General features: G+C 35.3%; 1 protein-coding gene across 3 annotated transcripts; it reads left to right on the top strand.

Annotated features, from left to right (window-relative positions):
- The first annotated feature begins 181 nt into the window (after positions 1-181).
- Positions 182-6,903, top strand: LOC110853005. Of its 3 annotated transcripts, XR_004837010.1 has the most exons (5): positions 187-436; positions 692-797; positions 856-903; positions 1,631-2,217; positions 6,226-6,903. XR_004837010.1 is itself a non-coding variant. In XM_022101250.2 (3 exons), the coding sequence occupies exons 1-3, from the start codon at positions 411-413 to the stop codon at positions 1,082-1,084; spliced, it is 357 nt and encodes a 118-aa protein (XP_021956942.1). In that variant the 5' UTR covers positions 182-410; the 3' UTR covers positions 1,085-1,292. The 3 variants fall into 3 exon arrangements, 1 of the variants encoding a protein (XP_021956942.1); XR_004837008.1 differs by having other exon boundaries at positions 692-903; XM_022101250.2 differs by lacking the exons at positions 1,631-2,217; positions 6,226-6,903 and adding an exon at positions 966-1,292 and having other exon boundaries at positions 182-436; positions 692-903.
- Positions 6,904-20,684: the final 13,781 nt, after the last annotated feature.

Genomic DNA, 20,684 nt, shown 5'->3' with positions numbered 1-20,684 from the left:
ATACCTATGCATGCATGTATGTAAGTATGTGATTACCTACATAAATACATAAATACATGCTTACATATGTGCATGTGCATACTCTTAGGCAAAAATTCCTGAAAAATAAAGTTAGTAAACCAATTTGCTATTCAGAAATTCTGAATCAGAATTCTCCGGCCATGGACCTATTATCAATTAATCCTACAGTATACTCCATCTATCGGTATTAGTCAATTGGTAGTTGTCTCCTGACAAGGCCCAGCTCCCATCTATATAAAACACATAAAAAGAAAAGTGTGCCATGCATGCCCGGGCTAGTATATCACCTCACAGTCTTTTTGATGCAGACCCAGCTCACATCACTAAATTTTAGCTCGTGATATTTTCGACAAATTCGCCGAATATTTAACCTTGTGCAAATTAAGAAGATGTCATCAACCTCCAAAGGGGACAGGTAAGCCATGTTTTGCTATTATATTAAACCTAAGGGCAAAGAGTTATATAATTTTTACATCCTTTTGTGACGACGTAGTCGCACAATTTAAAAGGAATGGAGATGACGTAGTCACTCCAGTGAAAGAGGATAACGTAGTTACCTCAAATTTATTTTTTTTTGAGAGGACGTAGTCCCTCATTATGAAGTTTAAAAAGCATTGAAAATCTTTTAAAAAAATCATCCTTGAACATATATTATTATGATAATCACTAGTGCTGATGACGTGACCGCTGGTCCTCCCAAACCGAACAAGAGTTGGGTGTCAAATTTGGCCTCTCATTTAAAAGCTATTGCTGAGCTTCAATCACTTCCTAATGAGGTTAGACAAATTAAAGAAATATTGCTGGGCACACAAAGTAATGGCCAACGGAATTCAGTGGGCGTTGTTGACGACACAATGCAAAGTTTGCTCCAGCATGAGAAAGGTTTGTAAATACTGGAATATTAAAATAAATGAGGTATTCAGAGATGATATATCTGCTCATAGAAGTGATTGATTCCACTCTCGTTGACGATGGACCGATACCTGAGCTCTTAGGAGGGGAGCTTCACCACCTGCCCTTCTCAGATCTTGATGTGCTTTGGACATGTGGTAATGTCCCGTGAGTGTACTAAAACCCTGAAGTGATTTGACTCCATGGCCACAGTTACGCCCACCACACCCACTCAAAGGCGCCAAAAACACGAAAAAAGCCCTGTTCTCACTTGTTCAAACCCTCGCCACAAATCCAATTTTGCTCGGATTTTGGTAAAATTTACATTTTTGTGATCCCAGATACTTGCTTGATCATATCCAGTAGCAATCTCAACTTTTTTGAAATTTTTAATTTTTTCGAATAATTCATCAGCCCGAAAATGCCCGAAAATTTCGAAAATTTCAAAAAAGTTGAGATTGCTACTAGATATGATCAAACAAGTATCTGGGATTACAAAAATGTAAATTTTATCAAAATCCGATCAAAATTGGATTTTTGGTGGATTTTTGAAGTTGGTAACTTTTGTAGTTTTCATCCCTTTGAGTGGTTGTGGCGGGCGCAAATGTGGCCATGGAGTCAAACCACTTCAGGGTTATAGTACACTCATAGGACCCTACCACATATCCAAAGGGCATCGAGATCTGTGAAGGGCAGGTGGTGACGCTCTCCTCCTTAGATATATTAAATAAAAGTCAGCTTGAACCTGAATTTGGACCGGATTTGCACGTCAACGTGGCCAATTCTTTTTCGAATTTAGGGAAAACAGTGTTATCCAAAGAGAGGATCGAAGAATTAAGGAAAACCTTTCTTACACCAGCTAATTGTAAACTTCTTGGGGTTCCAAAGGTAAACCCCGAAATATGGACCGTATTGCCTCAGAAATCAAAACAGGGAGATTTCCAATCCCACCAAATGCTAGCAATTCTTTCAAGCTCAACAGTTGCATTGGCTCATTTAGCAGAAAAGTGATGTTGAATTCTAAAAAGATGCCCCCAGAGTCAAGATCTTCTGAGGCGGACTATTCAAGCTGCAACATTGAATTCAAAATTGAGGCAAGATATCAATATTAAGCGGAAGCAGGATATTAAACCTGCATTAAGCACTGAAATTGTGGCAGTGTGTAACACGCCATCAACACCTGAGCTACTGTTTTGAGACAGTGTTTGTGACACCATCGAAGCCGCTACCACGGTTGGAAAAAACCGGAGAGGATTTTCCTGTTTTCCGAGCAGACCATGAAGACCATTGTGTCGACCAGTAAATGTAAGCAGGGCAAGAAAATTAAGTTTATATTTTATCAAAGTTGGGAAAAAATTACAAAGACAAAGAAATTTTAGAAGTAATCGAAAATTTTCGCATACCGTTTGTGAGTATTCTATGCCAAAGTAATGCACCAGAGCCATTTTCTGAGGTAGAGTTACCATATGCTACAAAATGTGTACAAACGTTATTAGATACTGGTGCAGTTGTTAAAGTGTTGCCTTGCGAAGGTCAAATTGTTTCAAGAATATTTCTTGTGCCAAAGAAGGAGCCCAATTCTTACCGATTAGTGATTAATCTTAAATCTTTGAATGAGTATATTATATCTCCTCATTTTAAATTGGAAAATTTAAAATCAGTTATAAGTATTATAGAAAATAATTGTTGGATGGCAACTTTAGACCTAACGGTTGCTTATCATGCCATTCCGGTGCACAAATATTTTTAAGATTTGAATTTGAATGTAATTTGTACCAATTTACTTGCCTTGCCTTTGAAATTGCATGTGCTCCAAGACTTTTTACTAAGATATTTAGACCAATAGTGGCATTATTAAGAAAGAGAAGGTTTATGACTACTTACATAGGTAAATAGGTCAAGTTTAGAATCGCTGAGAAATGCAGCATTAATTCAGTGTAATGGCAATTATAATGGAGAATGCACAATAAATTCACAATGTCGAGCAGACATTCAGTGGTGGCAGAGAAAGTTGCCAAATTCTTTTGAAACTATAAGATCGGTCAGCTTTATCTTGACGTTGACCACTGGTTTGGGGTGCCCACACTGAGTCACAAGTTACACGGGGTTTCTGGTCAACAGAGGAAAAGCTTCTTCATATAAATACACTTGAATTGATTGCAGTGATTAATGGGTTAAAATCATTATGCTAGAGTTCATCTAATTGCAATATTTTAGTACACAGAATTATATAGCGGACAAACAATCCAGAGAAGAGATTGATAAGAAGGATAATTCTTTGGATCAGAAATCCTTGAATATTATTGTTATGCATTTCCACCCTTTTATCAGATTTCGCGTACAATAAATAAAATAAAACAGGAAGGGGCAACTGGCATCGTAGTCTTTCCAAACTGGTGTACTCAGGCATGGTATCCTGAATTCGTGAAATTTCTAAAATCCAAAGTTTTTTGGTTTTACATGCAAATTATTGCGGATATACGGATAATTGTAATTATCCGAAGTAATACGGAACCTTGAGGTATTAGCGCCTCACCCACCCACCCGATTGTTCATTCGAAAATGTGTTTTGGACTGTGAGGTGATATACTAGCCCGGGCATGCATGGCACACTTTTCTTTTTATGTGTTTTATATAGATGGGAGCTGGGCCTTGTCAGGAGACAACTACCAATTGACTAATACCTCAAGATTCCGTATTACTTCGGATAATTACAATTATCCGTCGTCCGGCGCTTCGCGCCGTCCTCGGATAATTATCAATTATAGTAGAATTTGGAAAAATCCTTAAAAGTCAGCTAAAATAACCGTGCCAAATATGTAGTCGTGCCAAAGTAATCATTGGCTTAGAAAGTGTGTATCAATTTCAGCTTGATCGAAATCTTCTCCAGGTCGGAAATTAAATTTGAACAAAAAAAACAAAATTTGAAATACAATTGGTAAAACTGATTTTGACCTTTGTGACTACTTTTCTGATAAACTTCAACTCAATTTTGTAACTAACGTTTACCTATTTGTAAGCATGATGAGGGCAAAGTCCATATGTCATTTAATAAATTAATTTATTGGTAAAAGTGAATTTACGGAATCATTTGAAACTTATCTGCGACTGTGATGCATGCATAGTAACCAGAATCGGGTATGTAAATACACATTTTGCATAATAAGTATTTAATCAGCTCCTTGTGGAATTTCAGACATAAAATTTATAACACACTTAATTCAAAGATTTGAATTATCTGACAGATTGGATAAACGAATTTAGCTAGTTTCCTTATACTACCAAAGTATTTAAATATGAAAGTATGTAAACATATATAACGAATAGAATTAAATTATCGGAGCGTTTTCCTTATGTAATCAATAAGTTGAATTAATGATTAATGTGAGTACACCGACGGGTACATATTTACGTACATGTGTATTCGCATATGTACTCTTAAGGAAAAATGCCTGGAAAATAAAGTTTCGTCATTTCTCAAGACCTTCCTATAATTTTACTTAAACAGCTTATAGTTTATCGACAATAAACTCTGATAAGCATATGTGCAAAAGTATCGATAATTATAACACCTCATAAGGGAGCAAAGACCATTTTTTTGTCAGAACTATAATGTTCTGGGGTGGTAAAAAATCAAATTTTGTGTGACCCTTCACCAAACATTTCCACTGATGAAGTGATGTAAAAAAGTTGATACTGATTGCCATTCAAAACTCTTTGGCCATTGACCAATTGCGGCGAAAGCGTGGAGACAGGGGAAATTGTCCCCCAGAAATTCAGAATAATCCTATCTTGACAATATTAATAATCCCCTTTTATCGCACAATGCTACTAATGTCCCCTACGTCCCCAAAACTTCCGCTGCCAATGCCGTTGACCAACATTTACAATAATGACATTGGTCGTCATTTCATTCATTAGATGCATGAATAAACTTCATATTACTACTTTCCAATTCTAACAAAATCGTTTAGAAATCAGGCGGACGAACAGAACCGAGAAAGTTCATTAAAGTATCTAGCTACGGCTAAATCTTTAATAACTGTCAACATACAACATAACTAAGTATCTAGACAAAGTGATATTCGAGAGTAAATAATAATTCTATATAGATAAGCAAACTTGTGAGACGCATATTGAGGAAAGTAAACAAAATTATTTTCGTCGTTTCGCAATCTCATACTTGGGAAATGTCAAATTTATTGCTATTTCGTTGACCCCAGTTGTGTATCAAATTCTTGATGGTAATTCACTCTCACATACATAAATACACGCATCTATGACATTCTTATCTGGTGATTTTGACAGCAAAGTCAGAATAACTTAATAGTTTGTAAATACATACATACATATGCAATATATTAAACCAGGAAGCAAATCTGCATAAAAGGCTGCACCAGTGTAAGCGAAGTGCTCAATTGCAGAAAAATTGTGGAAAGTAAATTATATAAAATTTCCGATTTCAATTTCCAATTTCTAATATAGCTTTTCCAATTTATATACAATGAATTTCATTCTGACCATGTGCAGTCTCTTAGCTGCCTCTAGCGCCCGACCAAGTTCTGGTAATTAAAAAAATTGCATGTCGTTAAACATAAATAATCACATTAAAGTAATGAGGGTATTCATTACATACATATTTCTTCGTATCCTTTGTATCGTAAAATAGTTTACGAAGAAAAACATATTTTCATAAAAATCGTAAGCGTAGTAACGTGACTTTCGATGATAGAATCTTACGACGCTCACAAAATCTCGTAACCGTCGGAAGTTATTTTATGTACGATACGAAGAACAGTAAGAACACGAAGAAATAACGAATACCCTCATTATTTGCACTAATACGATAAAATGTGCGAACGGTTATTTGACGATAATTTCAAACGGATTTTGCTCACACTATTCGAAGGACTTGGCTCCATAAATAAATTTGGTTTTCCTTACAGTTTTGGAAATTAAATTTTTTAAGAAATTTTATAATTGAAAAGCATGTTGACGACATGATTATATTTAGAAACCGGCTGTGAAACGCATTCAAAAATTTATGTGAGTAACCATTTAATTAAAAATTTAGAATCCAGTTAAAGCTAGACGGTGAAACTAAATATATTACAAGAATGAAATAGCTATTTAGTAATGAGGGTATTCAGTTTTCTTCGTATCCTCAAAATAGTTTACCAAATAAAAACAAGAAGCCAATCTTAGTAAATAATCTTTAGCTTATAAAGCTACTTGCTGATGTAACCTTCATGTGTGCAATTTTTGTGTATATGAATAATAAAATCATGTTTATTATAAATAATAATTCTATAGATGTGGGAATTGAGAGTGGATCATGCACAACAGTTCTTAATGAGCCGGGTATTTGCTCAGGCCTCCTGGATTGTTACACCTTGGCACTACCTGCAAATGGATGTCCTGCACCCGACCTCTTCTGTTGCCCGTATCCAGCAAGATAAAAATATGTCGGAAACGAGTCAAAAATGCCAGAAACACATGTTTGTCCTTTGTATGTACACATACCTATAATTTAGATGATTATGTTAATCATGTAATTATGTTAATTATGTTAAACCATACGACATATATAACAACAAATTTTATTTCGTTAATATACAATTATTTACATGCTCTAGATAAGCTGCTAAATCCGATTAGAAATTTACTTTGTAGGCTATACATACATACATACATGTAGGCATATGTACTTATATCATAGTTTGTACATGTTTACATAAATATTTAATTACACCTGTACATACATCAGGAATTCATTAAACGGTGCAAAATGCAATGATTCTTAACTTTAAACTTGTAATAATGACATGTGTTTTTACCATGAGGCGTGAAGGGAGCTTAATTGCAAATACATCAATCAATGTACTCCATTGTATTCCATATTATTTAATCTCACTTTATTCGAGAAGTTAGTTCCATGGAATTGTGTACTCATAAATAAAGAAAATAAATAAATGTTTTTCTTCAAATTTATTTTGCAATTTTTTCCTGGTTTGAGTTTAATGAATTATTTATTAATTCGTGTAATTACAAATATTTTAAAATGTATGCTATGCACATAATTTCATAACTTTATATCATGTACAAACATAATATGTATGTATGTACGTATGACTTGCAGTGGCGTTAAGTATTCCTTTTAATCTTAATTAACCATTTCGCAGACCGAATTGTATTACTATTATTATTTTAATACTTCTCCAAAAGTAATATGTGTCAGAATGTGTTCATAAAACACCCACACCTCTGAAACTCTTGAGGAATCGCAGGATGAGCAGACATATCCATGCAGATAAATGCAGCTTCAGATTAGAGAAACATTAAACACGTTCTTATCCATAGTTCCGCATCTATGTATGTATGTGCATAGGAGCACTTAAGCCATATACACTGGCACACTTGATAACCCTTCTTCCCCCGTTAACCTACCCCTTATCAAAATCTGTTGCCCAATTTCAATCATTAAGCTCACCGTGAGTCCCACCACCCAGGCTAAAAATACGATTTGCAGCCCTTCACTCGTCCTCCCACGTGACGCCCCCCTCCTCACGCCCTGGTCCATTTTCACATTCACATTATTCTTACCGATATGATTGTATTTCTCATACCAATTTAATTGGTGGTAAATCCCAGAATCCAAAAAACGCCGTAAGCCTCGTACAATTCGATGTCTCTCGTCAGCCGGGAAAGTCCAACCAGTTATCGGAACTTTAATATGGTCTCGACTTATGCGAAATTTTTTGGCGGTGGGATATTTCTTTTCCAAGTAATCCTTGTACGCTTCTGTGTCCGGTTTGCTTCCGACGTACACTACTTTCCCGCACTGAACTATTTCCTCCTCAATCCCGGGCCAAATTTCGTCATATGAAATCCCTCCGATTGGATATGCTTTGTCCAACTGGGGGAGCAATTTCATTGGAAATGATCGCTGCCTGGGGTCAAAGAGCCGTCGAAATAAATCTCCTTGGGAGGAATTTCTTGCCCAAGCGGCGTAAATAACAGATTCGAGATTAATCAGGAAAAAGTAACTGAAGGTGTTGAGATAGTCGTAAAGTGGGTAGGGATAAGGGGCTGAAAGCGTACTGTAGCAGGATGAGTTGGTGATAACAGACTTCCGGTATTCCGTAACGTTTGGATGTATTTGTGCCAACATGAGTATTTTATAGTAGTGCAAAGGCTGGGATTTATCTTAACGTAGGATTAGGTGACGTTACAGGTCTAAAAATCTCAACATCTTTACGCATTTGTCCGTTCTGGGAATTTATTTTGAAATTCCGTCAAATCCATTTGTAGACCAGGTCAGTACCAATTTATTAAAAATATGTACTCTAGATTTTGACAAGTTCTGGAGGAAGAAACCCAAAAAGAGTGAAGTCACTTGACGTATTTGACGGAATTTAATAAACAATGTCCCTAAAAAGGGGAAATCTTAGTGAGGGAGTGCAATCACAACAAATAAATAAAATTAGATTGAAGAATTTTTGCACCACCGCTCTCGGTACCTTTTTTACTGGATGCAGTATAAATTTTTCTTTGCATACGCATGAATTCTTTTATTGAATATTTTATTGAATAAATTGAGGAAGGAATACATTTTTACTGTGTAGTGAACGAGAAGTGGGTTAAATTAACTGAGGTAGATATGTAAGATATGATGGCTAAATAATTATGAGCTACGTATTTGTTTAAAAAAATATACAAATTTCAATTTGATATATTAATTTGGCTACTCTATGCAAAATCATCGAACCTTTTGAGGGAGCAAGTGTTCTATTTAAACGATTAATGCTTCCAGTAAAAATGGTACCGAGAGCGGTGATGCAAAAATTCTCCAATCTAATTTTATTTATTAGTTGTGATTGCACTCCCTCACTAAGATTTCCCCTTTTTAGGGACCTTGTTTATTTATAACGTTTAATTGGGTGATTAGATTCTCCATTGGATGACTGCATTGCACTACCCCTTTTCAGTAGTTTGGCCCGGAATAATTTTATTGAATGCTGGGTGTTTAAAATTGAATAAATCCGTCATTTCTTAACCGATTTATATCATTTTGGTCAAAATGTCCGGCCTAGATTACTAAACACCAAAAGACCTGATCTGGAGGTGCAAAACCAACAACAACAATTTCACGCAGTTTACCAAGCATGTTACAGAAGCAACGATTAGTTGTGCTGTTTACAGTTTTGAATGCAATTTGTTTTCAATTTATTAGTCTTGCGTCGTTGTCAATGACAATGATTCGTAGCACGAGCAGGAATTTCTGAACTTCAAATTGGAATAACTAAGCCAATTCTTAACGGATTTTGATATATTTATACTTAAAATTTTCGGGATAAACTGCCCTACAATTCGTGGGTATCAAACTGTTGATAAAGTTTGCTAGTAACTAGCAATAATTACAAATGTGTTTCTAAGGCTACATTTTTGCCCATAATTCCGGTCAAGATCACGTAATCGCTTAGTCGGATCAGATCCCGTTTCTATATTATGTAACAATAATCGGTGCAAAATTTCATCAAAATCGGTTGAGAAATGACTGAGATATCGCAGATGGTCACTTTTTTGGGGTGGGTCAAATGCATACTTAGTAATTTTTTTCGTTGTTAGGTATTTGCCTCACTAAGAAAAATAAATTCCCAGAACGGAGAAATGCGTAAAGATGTTCAGATTTTTAGACCTGTGACGTCACAGGCGATGAGTTACCTAATCCTACGTTCAAAATGGAGAGTTCAAATTTACGTGAAACACTCGGTAAGCTTAAGAAGATTTGGGGCAAGTATTAAGCTTTGCTATTTGGAATTTGGCTGAAATATCTATGTGAATCTTAGTAAATCCGTCGGGAATTATATTTTCAGGCGTGTAAGCTATCGACCGTAACATATTTACAAATAGTTGCAAACTGTATGAACAAGTGTACATAAATATGTATATGTACACATATACAGTAATATTATTGTTGAGGGTCACCTCATTTGCATATTTTGACGCATTAGAGAAATACGTCAAATTTATTAAATCCTGTGTGGCCGAAGATGGGCATTGAGTTTTACATATGCAAATGAAGTGATCCGCAATAACTATGTATCATAACTCCACTATGCAATTTGCAATGAAATTATACCATACCTGCTTTAATTAAATTGGAAATCTACAATCTGTATCTTTTTCGGTCTTCTACTTCAAAATCTAATCATGTATAATTCAGGGTAACCTACCCTGACCTAACCTCACGTTCATTAAAACCCAAGAACCTGAATGTTAGTTAAATGCTAAGGCTAAAGGCTTAATTTCAACGTAAAAAAACATTTCCAGGTAGGAATACTAATTTGAAATGGCTTCGACAAGATCCTTTTGGTATAAAGGGTCCTTCACAAAGCTTCGCCCAAGCAATTGGAGTGTTTCGAGTAAATTTGCTCCCTTTTTGGAATCTAGATGGAACAGCGGTATAAGTCGGAATAGGTCCAGCCGCCCGACATGAGATTTCCTAAAGTAAAAAAATACATACTTATCGTCGGTTAAATATTTTAAAAAATATTAATAATAGCATTAGAAATTCAGTTATCTCTGGTCTGGTTCTATTATTACACAGACGACATGTGCAATAGATACGTAAGATAGGTACTAACAATGGGTGACAGGTTTTCTCCTTCCAGAATTTTTTTCAATTTGTACATATAATTCCGCACATCTTCATATGTACATAAATACAAACAATTTTTGGTTCAAAACTCGGACCAGTAAGCTAATTTTTTTATCTTTAAAATAAGTAAAATACTCCCATTTCCACATCGGAATTGATGGATTCCGTATCCTCAAACCAGTATAGTACAAACAATGACTCCCTTATTGAAAAGGGGACACATTTTTTTATTAAAGTTGAAAAACCGGTATTTTCTTGCGTACTGGCCCGAGTTTTGAAGTAAAAGTTACTTATATTTAGTATACATACAGACATACATATGTGTGGAATTATACATACGTGCATGTTGCAATAAAAAACTAGAAGGAACAAGTCTGGCACACCCATGCATGAGACGTACATCGCTAGTAACATCTCAATAATATATGCATACATATGTTTCCCCTGGGTTTATACATAAGTTCAAAAATCCTAGGAGGCTCTAAATATTCACATAGTTTCGCTAATGTTTTGAGCCTCTTCACACCAGTATAATTTTCAAACCGTCCGAATTTACTTCGCCCCAACGGTCTTACCTCAAATGTGTCGGGAAAAATGAGTTTCAACGGTTCATTTAAACTCGTGATGACCAAACTCCTATACCCATTCGTGATCACCGTACAGGCCAAGACCCAAACTCCGATTAGGACTCTAAATGCCCAAAAACGTTCCACTTTCTTCCCCAGTCCATCCATTTGTTCGAGCAACGTGCAAAGTACCCAGTAGAGTAAAGTAAGCGTATGTAACGTATTGTGAGACTTATCCTTGCCGCCTTCCAACCTGGCTGGTTCCATCAATTTGAGACCAACCGCCACTGCCAGCACTGATATAGCCACTCCAGCCCAAGTTCCCCCACTAAACGGTTTCACGAAGAGGTTAAAACTTCCTTCCACCCTTGAATGGCATGTCAAAAAGTGAATATTTCTTTGTCCCGTGGCCACCTTTGAGATCGACCAACTGTAGTGTTCCCAGTGTCTCGGCTTAGCATCTGCCTCTATGAACTCTTGAATGTAGCAGTCAAACTTTACGAAACGTCTGCACCATTTGAGCACCGTAATGTTGAGGGATGGTCCCAACGCTACGACCAGGATGTACATGTCTGCCCACTGGATTTGGTTTAACCGCTTCACACCCAGTGCCACCTTTTCCATGGAAGAATATCCAGGAAAATCTTGATCTATTAGGAATACACTTTGTGGTTCGGCTCCCCTAAGTATTTCCCATATATTGCCGCCTTGTCCGCGGGAACAGGCCAGATTTGAATAGAGGGGTTCCGACATTTGTGGCGAATGTGTGCACATCACTGACGAAGAGGTATCCTCGGATAAGAACAGGACTCCGAAATCTTGTATAATCGAGACTTCCTTAGTTCTATCAGAGTTGGGTCGTATTATCGCGTCTTGTAGCATAAATGCGTAAATTTTGTTTTCGTCTGGTACATATTGAAGTATTGAGGTGATCAATACGGTGTAAAAATATGGGGTTTGGTACGTTCCAAAGGTCCACCATTTAATTTTAGAGGTATGAATCGAGTAGAATAGCAAAACGTGGAGACGCAAGAGGTGCCCGAGGGTGTCGGGGTCAAAGGGCGGGTTTGAGTAGAAGAAGAAAAAATGGCAGAAGGGCTGGTGACGAAGGGTGTGTTGGACGTGGGAATGTTTCTTGGTTACGTTTACAAGGAAATCCCGGTATTCCTCTGGCCAGGAGAGGGTGGTGGGAGCGGAAGTTGTGGCGATGGGATGGGCAACTTTGGCTTGATCGTAGTTATGGAAATCCAGGTTGTGTTGGATAATGTTGGTGATGCAGGGGGACGTTTGAGAGATTATGTTGGCGAGGTGGGGTTGCTCAAATGTGCCGAAATTAGTTTGGGTCAGGGCATTCGAAAAATGGGGAAACAAAATAAGAAATAGTAGAAAATGTGTAAATTTCCGGTTTATTCGTGGCGTCATTTTTCCAGTCAATGAAATGGGAATGAACCCTGTGTATGTATCTATGTAGAAACCGAAAGGAAGTAGATGGGTCGAGGAACTATTTCACAATGCCGACAAAACTACAAATGCCAATACACTGGGCGATGCAAATAAATTGTTCTGGAATTTTTTGGAAGGGTTGGTAGGTATTTGGGCAGAAAAGTGCATAGAAGTTTTAATATTTTTGTGATTGTTAATCTCGATTGTGCAATTTGCGTCTGAGAAACCACGAATTGTGTATTGTTTTGATAAAGTTCATTTTATCGTTTTATCCGATATTGCCGGGAAACAACTTTTAGAATTAATTTCTATTTACGCCTTAAAATTATTGTACAGTATTGATGTATGTGTGCATTCATATGTGTACAGTGTACACTCGTCGAACTTTACGGACAATGTTTAGTATCCTTGGGCCAATAATAAGAAAATAATTTGACGATAGCAAATTTAACGAATGACTAGGAAAGAGATAGCGAAATGAGATTGTGGAAGATGATGTGTGGATACTTACATAAGTATTTTCATATATTTTTACATATGTATACTTTCAAGTAAACAAGCTTTTATACGAAATCATAAATAAGTTCAACTTGAATAATATTTTACTTTTTAAATATGCTAAATTCGGTACCAAGATTTCATTACGAGTCACCAGACGAAGCTTAGAAAAAATGAATAGTGTTTCATTCAAGGGAAGAAGACAATTGAAGGTCATAACTCTTTCTTACCAAAAGTGACCTATCCATATTCATGTTATTGAGGAGAGGGAATATTTGCATTAATCGAGCAAGTTTCAGTCTAATTAGTCTAGTTTAAGTTTAATAAAAGGATAATTATACTCGTTCGCACAAAGTGGCAAAGTTCATCTGCACTGAAAATGTTGAATTATTATTCATGGTAAAGCATACCCACGTGTCCCTTCCATTATAATGGATGGGGCACGTGGATTAAATGGTTTGATTGGCCATCTAGGTAAAATACCTATACTTCTGTGCATATGTATTATACGGGACTGTTTGTAGATTAGTACAAATATATGTATGTATTTGTGTGTACATACATACCTATGTATAAATAAGTATATGTGTGTATGTATATAATCTTAAGCAACTCAACATTTTAGGGAGAGAAACAATAGTTCATGTTCGAATCCGAGGATAGTTAATATGACATTTAGAAATCAGTGAAGCGTAAAATGCTTACTTTCATCTGCCAACACAATATAAACGAAGCAAATTTGATATTAAGCGAAATAACTAAATTATGTAAGTAATAAGCTACATATGTATCTGTATTTACATGAGCTATGCGATATGTTCAGATAAGTACAAATATGGATTAATATTTTTCAGCTTGTTATGAAAAATTATAATCCAAGGCGGATGAACTTACTATGCAACAATGGTATCATGTATGTATGTATATTCATATATATAGTCCTCGCACTCAGGACTGGCACCTCATTTGTATATTTTGACGTATTCGCGAGAGACAGAGTTTATTCAACATGGAAAACCGGTATCGCCGAAAATGGGCATAGTGAGATTTATGCAAATGAGGTGCCAGTCCTGAGTGCGAGGATAGTACTGTGCCCATTATTTATAACAAGTCATCTCATTTGCATAAATCTTATAATGGTAATTAATGACAATATGTAACAATTAATAAGCAAGTGTCCCATGCTTTTTGTATTCACTAACATGTAATCCTTTATTCAATTTTCAGACACGAAATACTGAAATAGACAAAACAACGTGGCATGCATGACTAGACTAGAGACTGAAAACAAATTGTCTAGGGTGTAAAAATGCAAGAAAACCTTAATACGCACGTGCATAATGTAAAATCTCACCTAGGGGTTCCAGTCCCGGGATTTTTCGGGATTTTATTCCCGGGAATTCCCGGGAAACGGGATCCCGAAATCCCGGGATTTAAAGAACTGAAATCCCGGGATTTCGGGATTTTTCAATTTGTCATTCAGAAGTGAAATTGCTTATAATTTACTATTTTAATAGTAGTTTTATATAATTTTCGATTATATGGTTGGTAAGAAAAAGCTTCGAAGAGCATAACTAGTCAAAATTGATCCTGAAGTCGAAAATTTAAATCTTAAACAATTTTGGTAGCCATATTTTTCGCATATTCATCTATATAAATTTTGTATTTAATTCACAAGTAAAATTTTAAATACAAGATGAAACTTAAACTTTTCTAATTTAGAAGTCAGATTTTAAATTGAAGCAACAAGAACACTGTATTTTCGGTATAATTATGGGATCTGAAATCACGTATGCCCAAAAATACAAAAACGTTACAAGTAGGACTGCCAATGAGTTGAGTTGAGCTGAGGAGGACAACCCTTCACCTACAGAATTACCGATCTTGATGCCATTTGGATATGCTGTAGTCCTAGGTGAGTCTAGCAAAAGTGAAGAAGGATTTCATTCCATGGCCCCATTTGCGCCCGCCACACCCACTCAAAGGTGCGAAAAACACGAAAAATACCCTGTTTTCGTTCATTCAAAAAATCACCAAAAATCCAATTTTGATCGGATTTTCAAAATTTAAGCGTTTTTGTGATCTTAGATAGTTGATTTATCATATTCAATAGCAAACTCAATTTTTTTGAAATTTTGATTTTTTCGAAGGCATACCCTGGTCAGGAAATTTTCGAAAATACTCAAAAAATTAAAAAAATTGTCATTTAATCGTCATTATATTGTCATTAAGCGTCATTAAATTCTACAACTAATACCAAGTTATTTTCATACCCTTTGCGGAAGATGTCTTGTACGAAAGTTTGAAGTGATTATCTTCACTATAGATCAGGACAAGGTTAAAGATATGTAGATATGTATATATATGTACATCGTATGCATGTGTATGTATGCACGTACATATTTATATTGCAAATAAGTTTTTCCAAGCCCAAATCAGACTAAAAACACTGAGGGTATTCACGCACCCTTGGTAACTACGTAAACAGCGTAAAATCCGTAAACTTACAAACGTTTACAAACAGCTTCCCGTGAATTCACTTTCGCAATTATTTTCGTAAAAATTTATCTGATAATTGAAACAAAATGCCGATCATTTCCAGAAAACGGAAATTAATGGAAGAAATTTGTGGAGCTGCATTTATTGATATAATAAATACCACGAACAGTGAAGGCTGTTCCTATAAAAATTTCGAAATTCAACCCTCCTAAATTCTAATCCTAAATCACACTAAATCTTAGCTGAATATATAACTTCTTAGAAATCGGTATCGGTGCCCCTCCCTTATTGCCCATCTGGTTATTTTTTGTTCATCTTTGACTTCATATTCGTTCATGAGAAGCTATCACCGTCAGCTTTTTGAGACAAGTTAGCTTTTTGAGACAATTCCATTTTTTTACCAATTTTTTTACAAATTTTTTTACCAATTCCACTTCATATTCTTCCATTAGGAGCCTTTAGCAGCCTCTATACCAAATTTCAGCTCGATTGGATGATTTTGAAAAATCGGTATGGGTCACCCCTTCGGGTACCTCCAGATGAAAAATTTTCCAATTTCACTTCATATTCTTTCATTAGGAGCCATTAGCAACCTCTATGCCAAATTTCTGTATCGAACAAATTTTTTTCTTCCGCAAATTGAGTTTACAAAATACTTTACAAAATTAAAAGACGCCTGTGAGCTGCGTAAGTTTACAAAAGTTTGTAAACTGATTTTCCTTGACAATTTTTGTAAAAGTTTGTAAACGTTTGTAAGTTTACGGATTTTACGCTGTTTACGTAGTTACGAAGGAGGGCGTGAATTGCCTCACTGTAAATTTGAACTTTATCAAAATAATATAAAGATAATTTGAAAAATTAAATATAACGTGCGGAATCATGATTCGCAATCTTTACTAAGACAAATAGATACTTGCCAAAATGACGAAACTTGTCTTTCCTTTCATTTTCTACAGCTACATATTTACATCCTTTCCAAAATTTCTAGAACAATTTTTTTTGCACCCAGGGCAATTCCAGTGTTCATGCGTAAATATTTTGGCCTTTATATGTAATTTCGTTGGTATTGTGAAACAATTCTTCAAGTTGTCAAATCCACACCTTTTCTGCAACATCAGTTCATTTCCCTTTCAAACCAGTTCATTGACTGGAGAAAAAGACCCCAGGAACAAACCAAAAGTTTACACATTTCGTAATATTTTCTTTAATTTACTTTCCCATTTTTCTAACGCACATAGTGCAAAAAATTTTGGCACATTTTTACGAATTTTCTCAACAAATTCTCGTACAAACACACCGTATTTATACATATATGTAGATCTCGGGTGAGATTAGGGATTCCAATCCCGGACGATTTTTTAAATCCCGGGAATCCCGGTTTAAGCCCTGACAAATACCGGGAAATCCCGGGATTTTTTTCCCGAAATTCAGATATTACCGTATAACTTGAAATTAGTCAAATTTTGGTGCAAACAAGGTGGATGGCTCTAAAAGTACCGAGCCTGAACACATTTATAAATTATAATACTTATTTACATACTTACTGATGTGTTTTCGAGATATGTGCATGCATAAGTATTATTATAAAGTATATTTTCAGGCCTACACATAATACATATGATAACAACACAAATTAGCGAGCATATTGTTTTGCATGTTGTGGCAAATGTAAAATTTCGGTGTATTGTGGTAGCTCAATTTTCGTCCTCTATCTTTGAGAGGTATAAGAAAAAGTTTGATAATTTCATTCCAGAAAACATAAGTAATTAATAAAGGATTGGCCAGCATGTTAACCAGAAAAAACTTACGTTTAGCAGTATTATTTGGCGTACATTGCGAACAATTATTCAAAAACTAAAATTGGATATGGAATTCGGTAATTTAAAAATTTCAAGCTCAAATATACGAACTACCTCGTTCAGTCAAAGAGCCTTTCATTCAGTCTTAAATTCATCGACTAAAATTCGAAATCACTTGTAACTAGGACTGCCAATGAGTTCGAGTCAACTCATTTGACTCATTGAGTTAGTGAGTTGAGTTGAGTTTGAGTCGAGAGTGTAACTCACCTCACTTTGAAATGAGTGAAATATTGAACTCTAAAAAAGGTTAGTCGACTAATATGATATGAGTTGAGTTTGAGTCGCTAACATTTGAGTTGAGTCGAGTTTGAGTTGAGACTAATTTGAGTAACATTAGAGTTGAGTTTGAGTCGGTGATTTTTGTTATTGAGTTGAGTTGAGTTAACCCTCAACTCAACTCAGCTCAACTCAACTCAACTCAGGAGGACAACCCTTCACCGACAGAATGACCGATCTTGATGCCTGAATTTCGGGAAAAAATTTATCTGAATTTCGGGAAAAAAATCCCGGGATTTCCCGGTATTTGTCAGGGCTTAAACCGGGATTCCCGGGATTTAAAAAATCGTCCGGGATTGGAATCCCTAATCTCACCCGAGATCTACATATATGTATAAATACGGTGTGTTTGTACGAGAATTTGTTGAGAAAATTCGTAAAAATGTGCCAAAATTTTTTGCACTATGTGCGTTAGAAAAATGGGAAAGTAAATTAAAGAAAATATTACGAAATGTGTAAACTTTTGGTTTGTTCCTGGGGTCTTTTTCTCCAGTCAATGAACTGGTTTGAAAGGGAAATGAACTGATGTTGCAGAAAAGGTGTGGATTTGACAACTTGAAGAATTGTTTCACAATACCAACGAAATTACATATAAAGGCCAAAATATTTACGCATGAACACTGGAATTGCCCTGGGTGCAAAAAAAATTGTTCTAGAAATTTTGGAAAGGATGTAAATATGTAGCTGTAGAAAATGAAAGGAAAGACAAGTTTCGTCATTTTGGCAAGTATCTATTTGTCTTAGTAAAGATTGCGAATCATGATTCCGCACGTTATATTTAATTTTTCAAATTATCTTTATATTATTTTGATAAAGTTCAAATTTACAGTGTTTTTAGTCTGATTTAGGCTTGGAAAAACTTGTTTGCAATATAAATATGTACGTGCATACATACACATGCATACGATGTACATATATATACATATCTACATATCTTTAACCTTGTCCTGATCTATAGTGAAGATAATCACTTCAAACTTTCGTACTAGAGATCTTCTGCAAAGGGTATGAAAATAACTTGGTATTAGTTGCAGAATTTAATGACGCATTAGTTACATACTTAGGAGAGTGCAAGATAAGATTGGAGAACGTGATTAAACATAAGCATGTATATAAATAAATATGTACTTGCATACGTTTGTGAAAATGAGCATTTACTAATATACGATTGAAGACTGGCAAAAAGAAAGCTGCACTTTCACTCAACTTCGTTCACCTTACGTACGTATGTATGTACATACATACATATTTACGTACAGAGAGAGGCTATACATTTATTTTTAACTTTTTCATTTGACACCGACCGATGGTTAAACTTTGTTCGTGTGTTTCTTTACTTTTATAGATCATGAAAAGCTCTAACACGCAGTCACCCTCACGTCCCCGAAATTTTAAGTATTATGCAACACAGGGCGGAATTAGTTTTGTTATGCAAGTGCAGCCCATTTAATGCAGAATTGCAGGGGTAAACTCTCCACGCTGGGAATTAAAGCATTGCATTTATGACATCATACATTTTTTTGCTCAAAGTAATTGCTCAAAGTAATTGCTCAAAGTAAAAACAATAGTAATTGTAATAGTAATTGTTAGGTTAGTAACACAATTTAATAAACATATGTATAAATATATTTGGTTAATACATAACCAAATTTACACATGTACCTATTGTATCATGTAGTGTACTAACTCGCACCTACATATGCATGCAGGATGGAGTTTGCATTACATTTTAATGACATTATTTTGCTAGATACAAAGTAAAACTTACTATCTAGCCCCAAAGATGAATACATACATACATACTTAAGTAGTTAAGTATTCGGCAAGAAAGATGTTTAACAACTCTAAATTGGAGAATTAAGAACCAACTTTATCTTCAACAATTTGGAGTTAAAAGCGATTAACAAAATAGAGCTAACCTTTGATATATCTATGTAGCACGTTTCCACACTCTTATGCATGATTAACGTGCACCTAGAACTTATCCTTAGGTCCTCAATAACTAACAAGTAAGTATTGTAAGTATCCAGAGATACGCCTTACGCATGAAAATATGTAAGTAAATGCTTCATTGCCTAAAAAAATTCCCTTGTAAATTATGTTTTCTTGCTGAAAATTCAGAAGGGAAAACACTTACTTATTTTCATGATAAGGCCCAATCTTGCATCCTTATCATTGACCTTATCATTTCTAAACCTTAAGGTTTAGAAATATGTTACTTTTACAATATCTTATTTCTAATATGTATATATGCTACTACATACTAAAATAAAAATATATATAGTAACTGGGAGATTATGACTTATCACGTCACCATAAATTAAATAAATGCTTCGCCTGATTAACATACTTGATAAATGTGACCAGGTTTGGATTAGATACTCAACTAGACCGTAGTTGATAATCGATATGAACTAAATATGCACATACACACGGTCCATTGCATTGGAATCCTAATTATTAGGTCATCAATTTGATAGTATTTAAATAAACCCATAAATATGATGCAGTTTAATATGCAATCCATCATTTTGTTCCACTTTGCCGATGATATGACGTCATTAACATTGTCATATGTATGTATGCAAATTTGATGGATTAATTAATAACTAAATCTGTGTTAATACCAGGCCAGAGGTGCAAACTGCAAACTCTGCTCACCTCAATGCTAATCAGGACTTTATTTCATCACTGATTAACTTGCTGAAGAGCAAAAATCATGCTGCAGCCGTGTGACCAGTTGCATACCTACAATTTTCTCGTACAAAGTAGGCATAAATATGCATGTGTAAAAATTTGTCATACAAAGTTGTATTATGCCTCGTGATCACGTAATGAATTTGAGATAACGCCTGGCTAAAAAAACTTCGGTGTCACCGTCACAATTAATGATATGAATGATTTGAGATTACGGTATTCTTAAAAAATTTGCATTGTTTTCTCCAGTCTATAAAATCTCGTGAGAATCAC

Source organism: Folsomia candida, unplaced genomic scaffold (assembly GCF_002217175.1).
Source record: "Folsomia candida strain VU population unplaced genomic scaffold, ASM221717v1 Fcan01_Sc001, whole genome shotgun sequence".
Taxonomy (NCBI): domain Eukaryota; kingdom Metazoa; phylum Arthropoda; class Collembola; order Entomobryomorpha; family Isotomidae; genus Folsomia; species Folsomia candida.
This window is presented reverse-complemented; position numbering and strand designations above follow the sequence as displayed.

Excerpts from the sequence above, each read along its gene's own strand:
- LOC110853005 (XM_022101250.2), top strand. The coding sequence starts at position 411 with ATGTCATCAACCTCCAAAGGGGACAG. Across the intron at positions 437-691 it reads TCAACCTCCAAAGGGGACAG|TGCTGATGACGTGACCGCTG; the intron begins GTAAGCCATGTT and ends GATAATCACTAG. Across the intron at positions 904-965 it reads TTTGCTCCAGCATGAGAAAG|AAGTGATTGATTCCACTCTC; the intron begins GTTTGTAAATAC and ends ATCTGCTCATAG.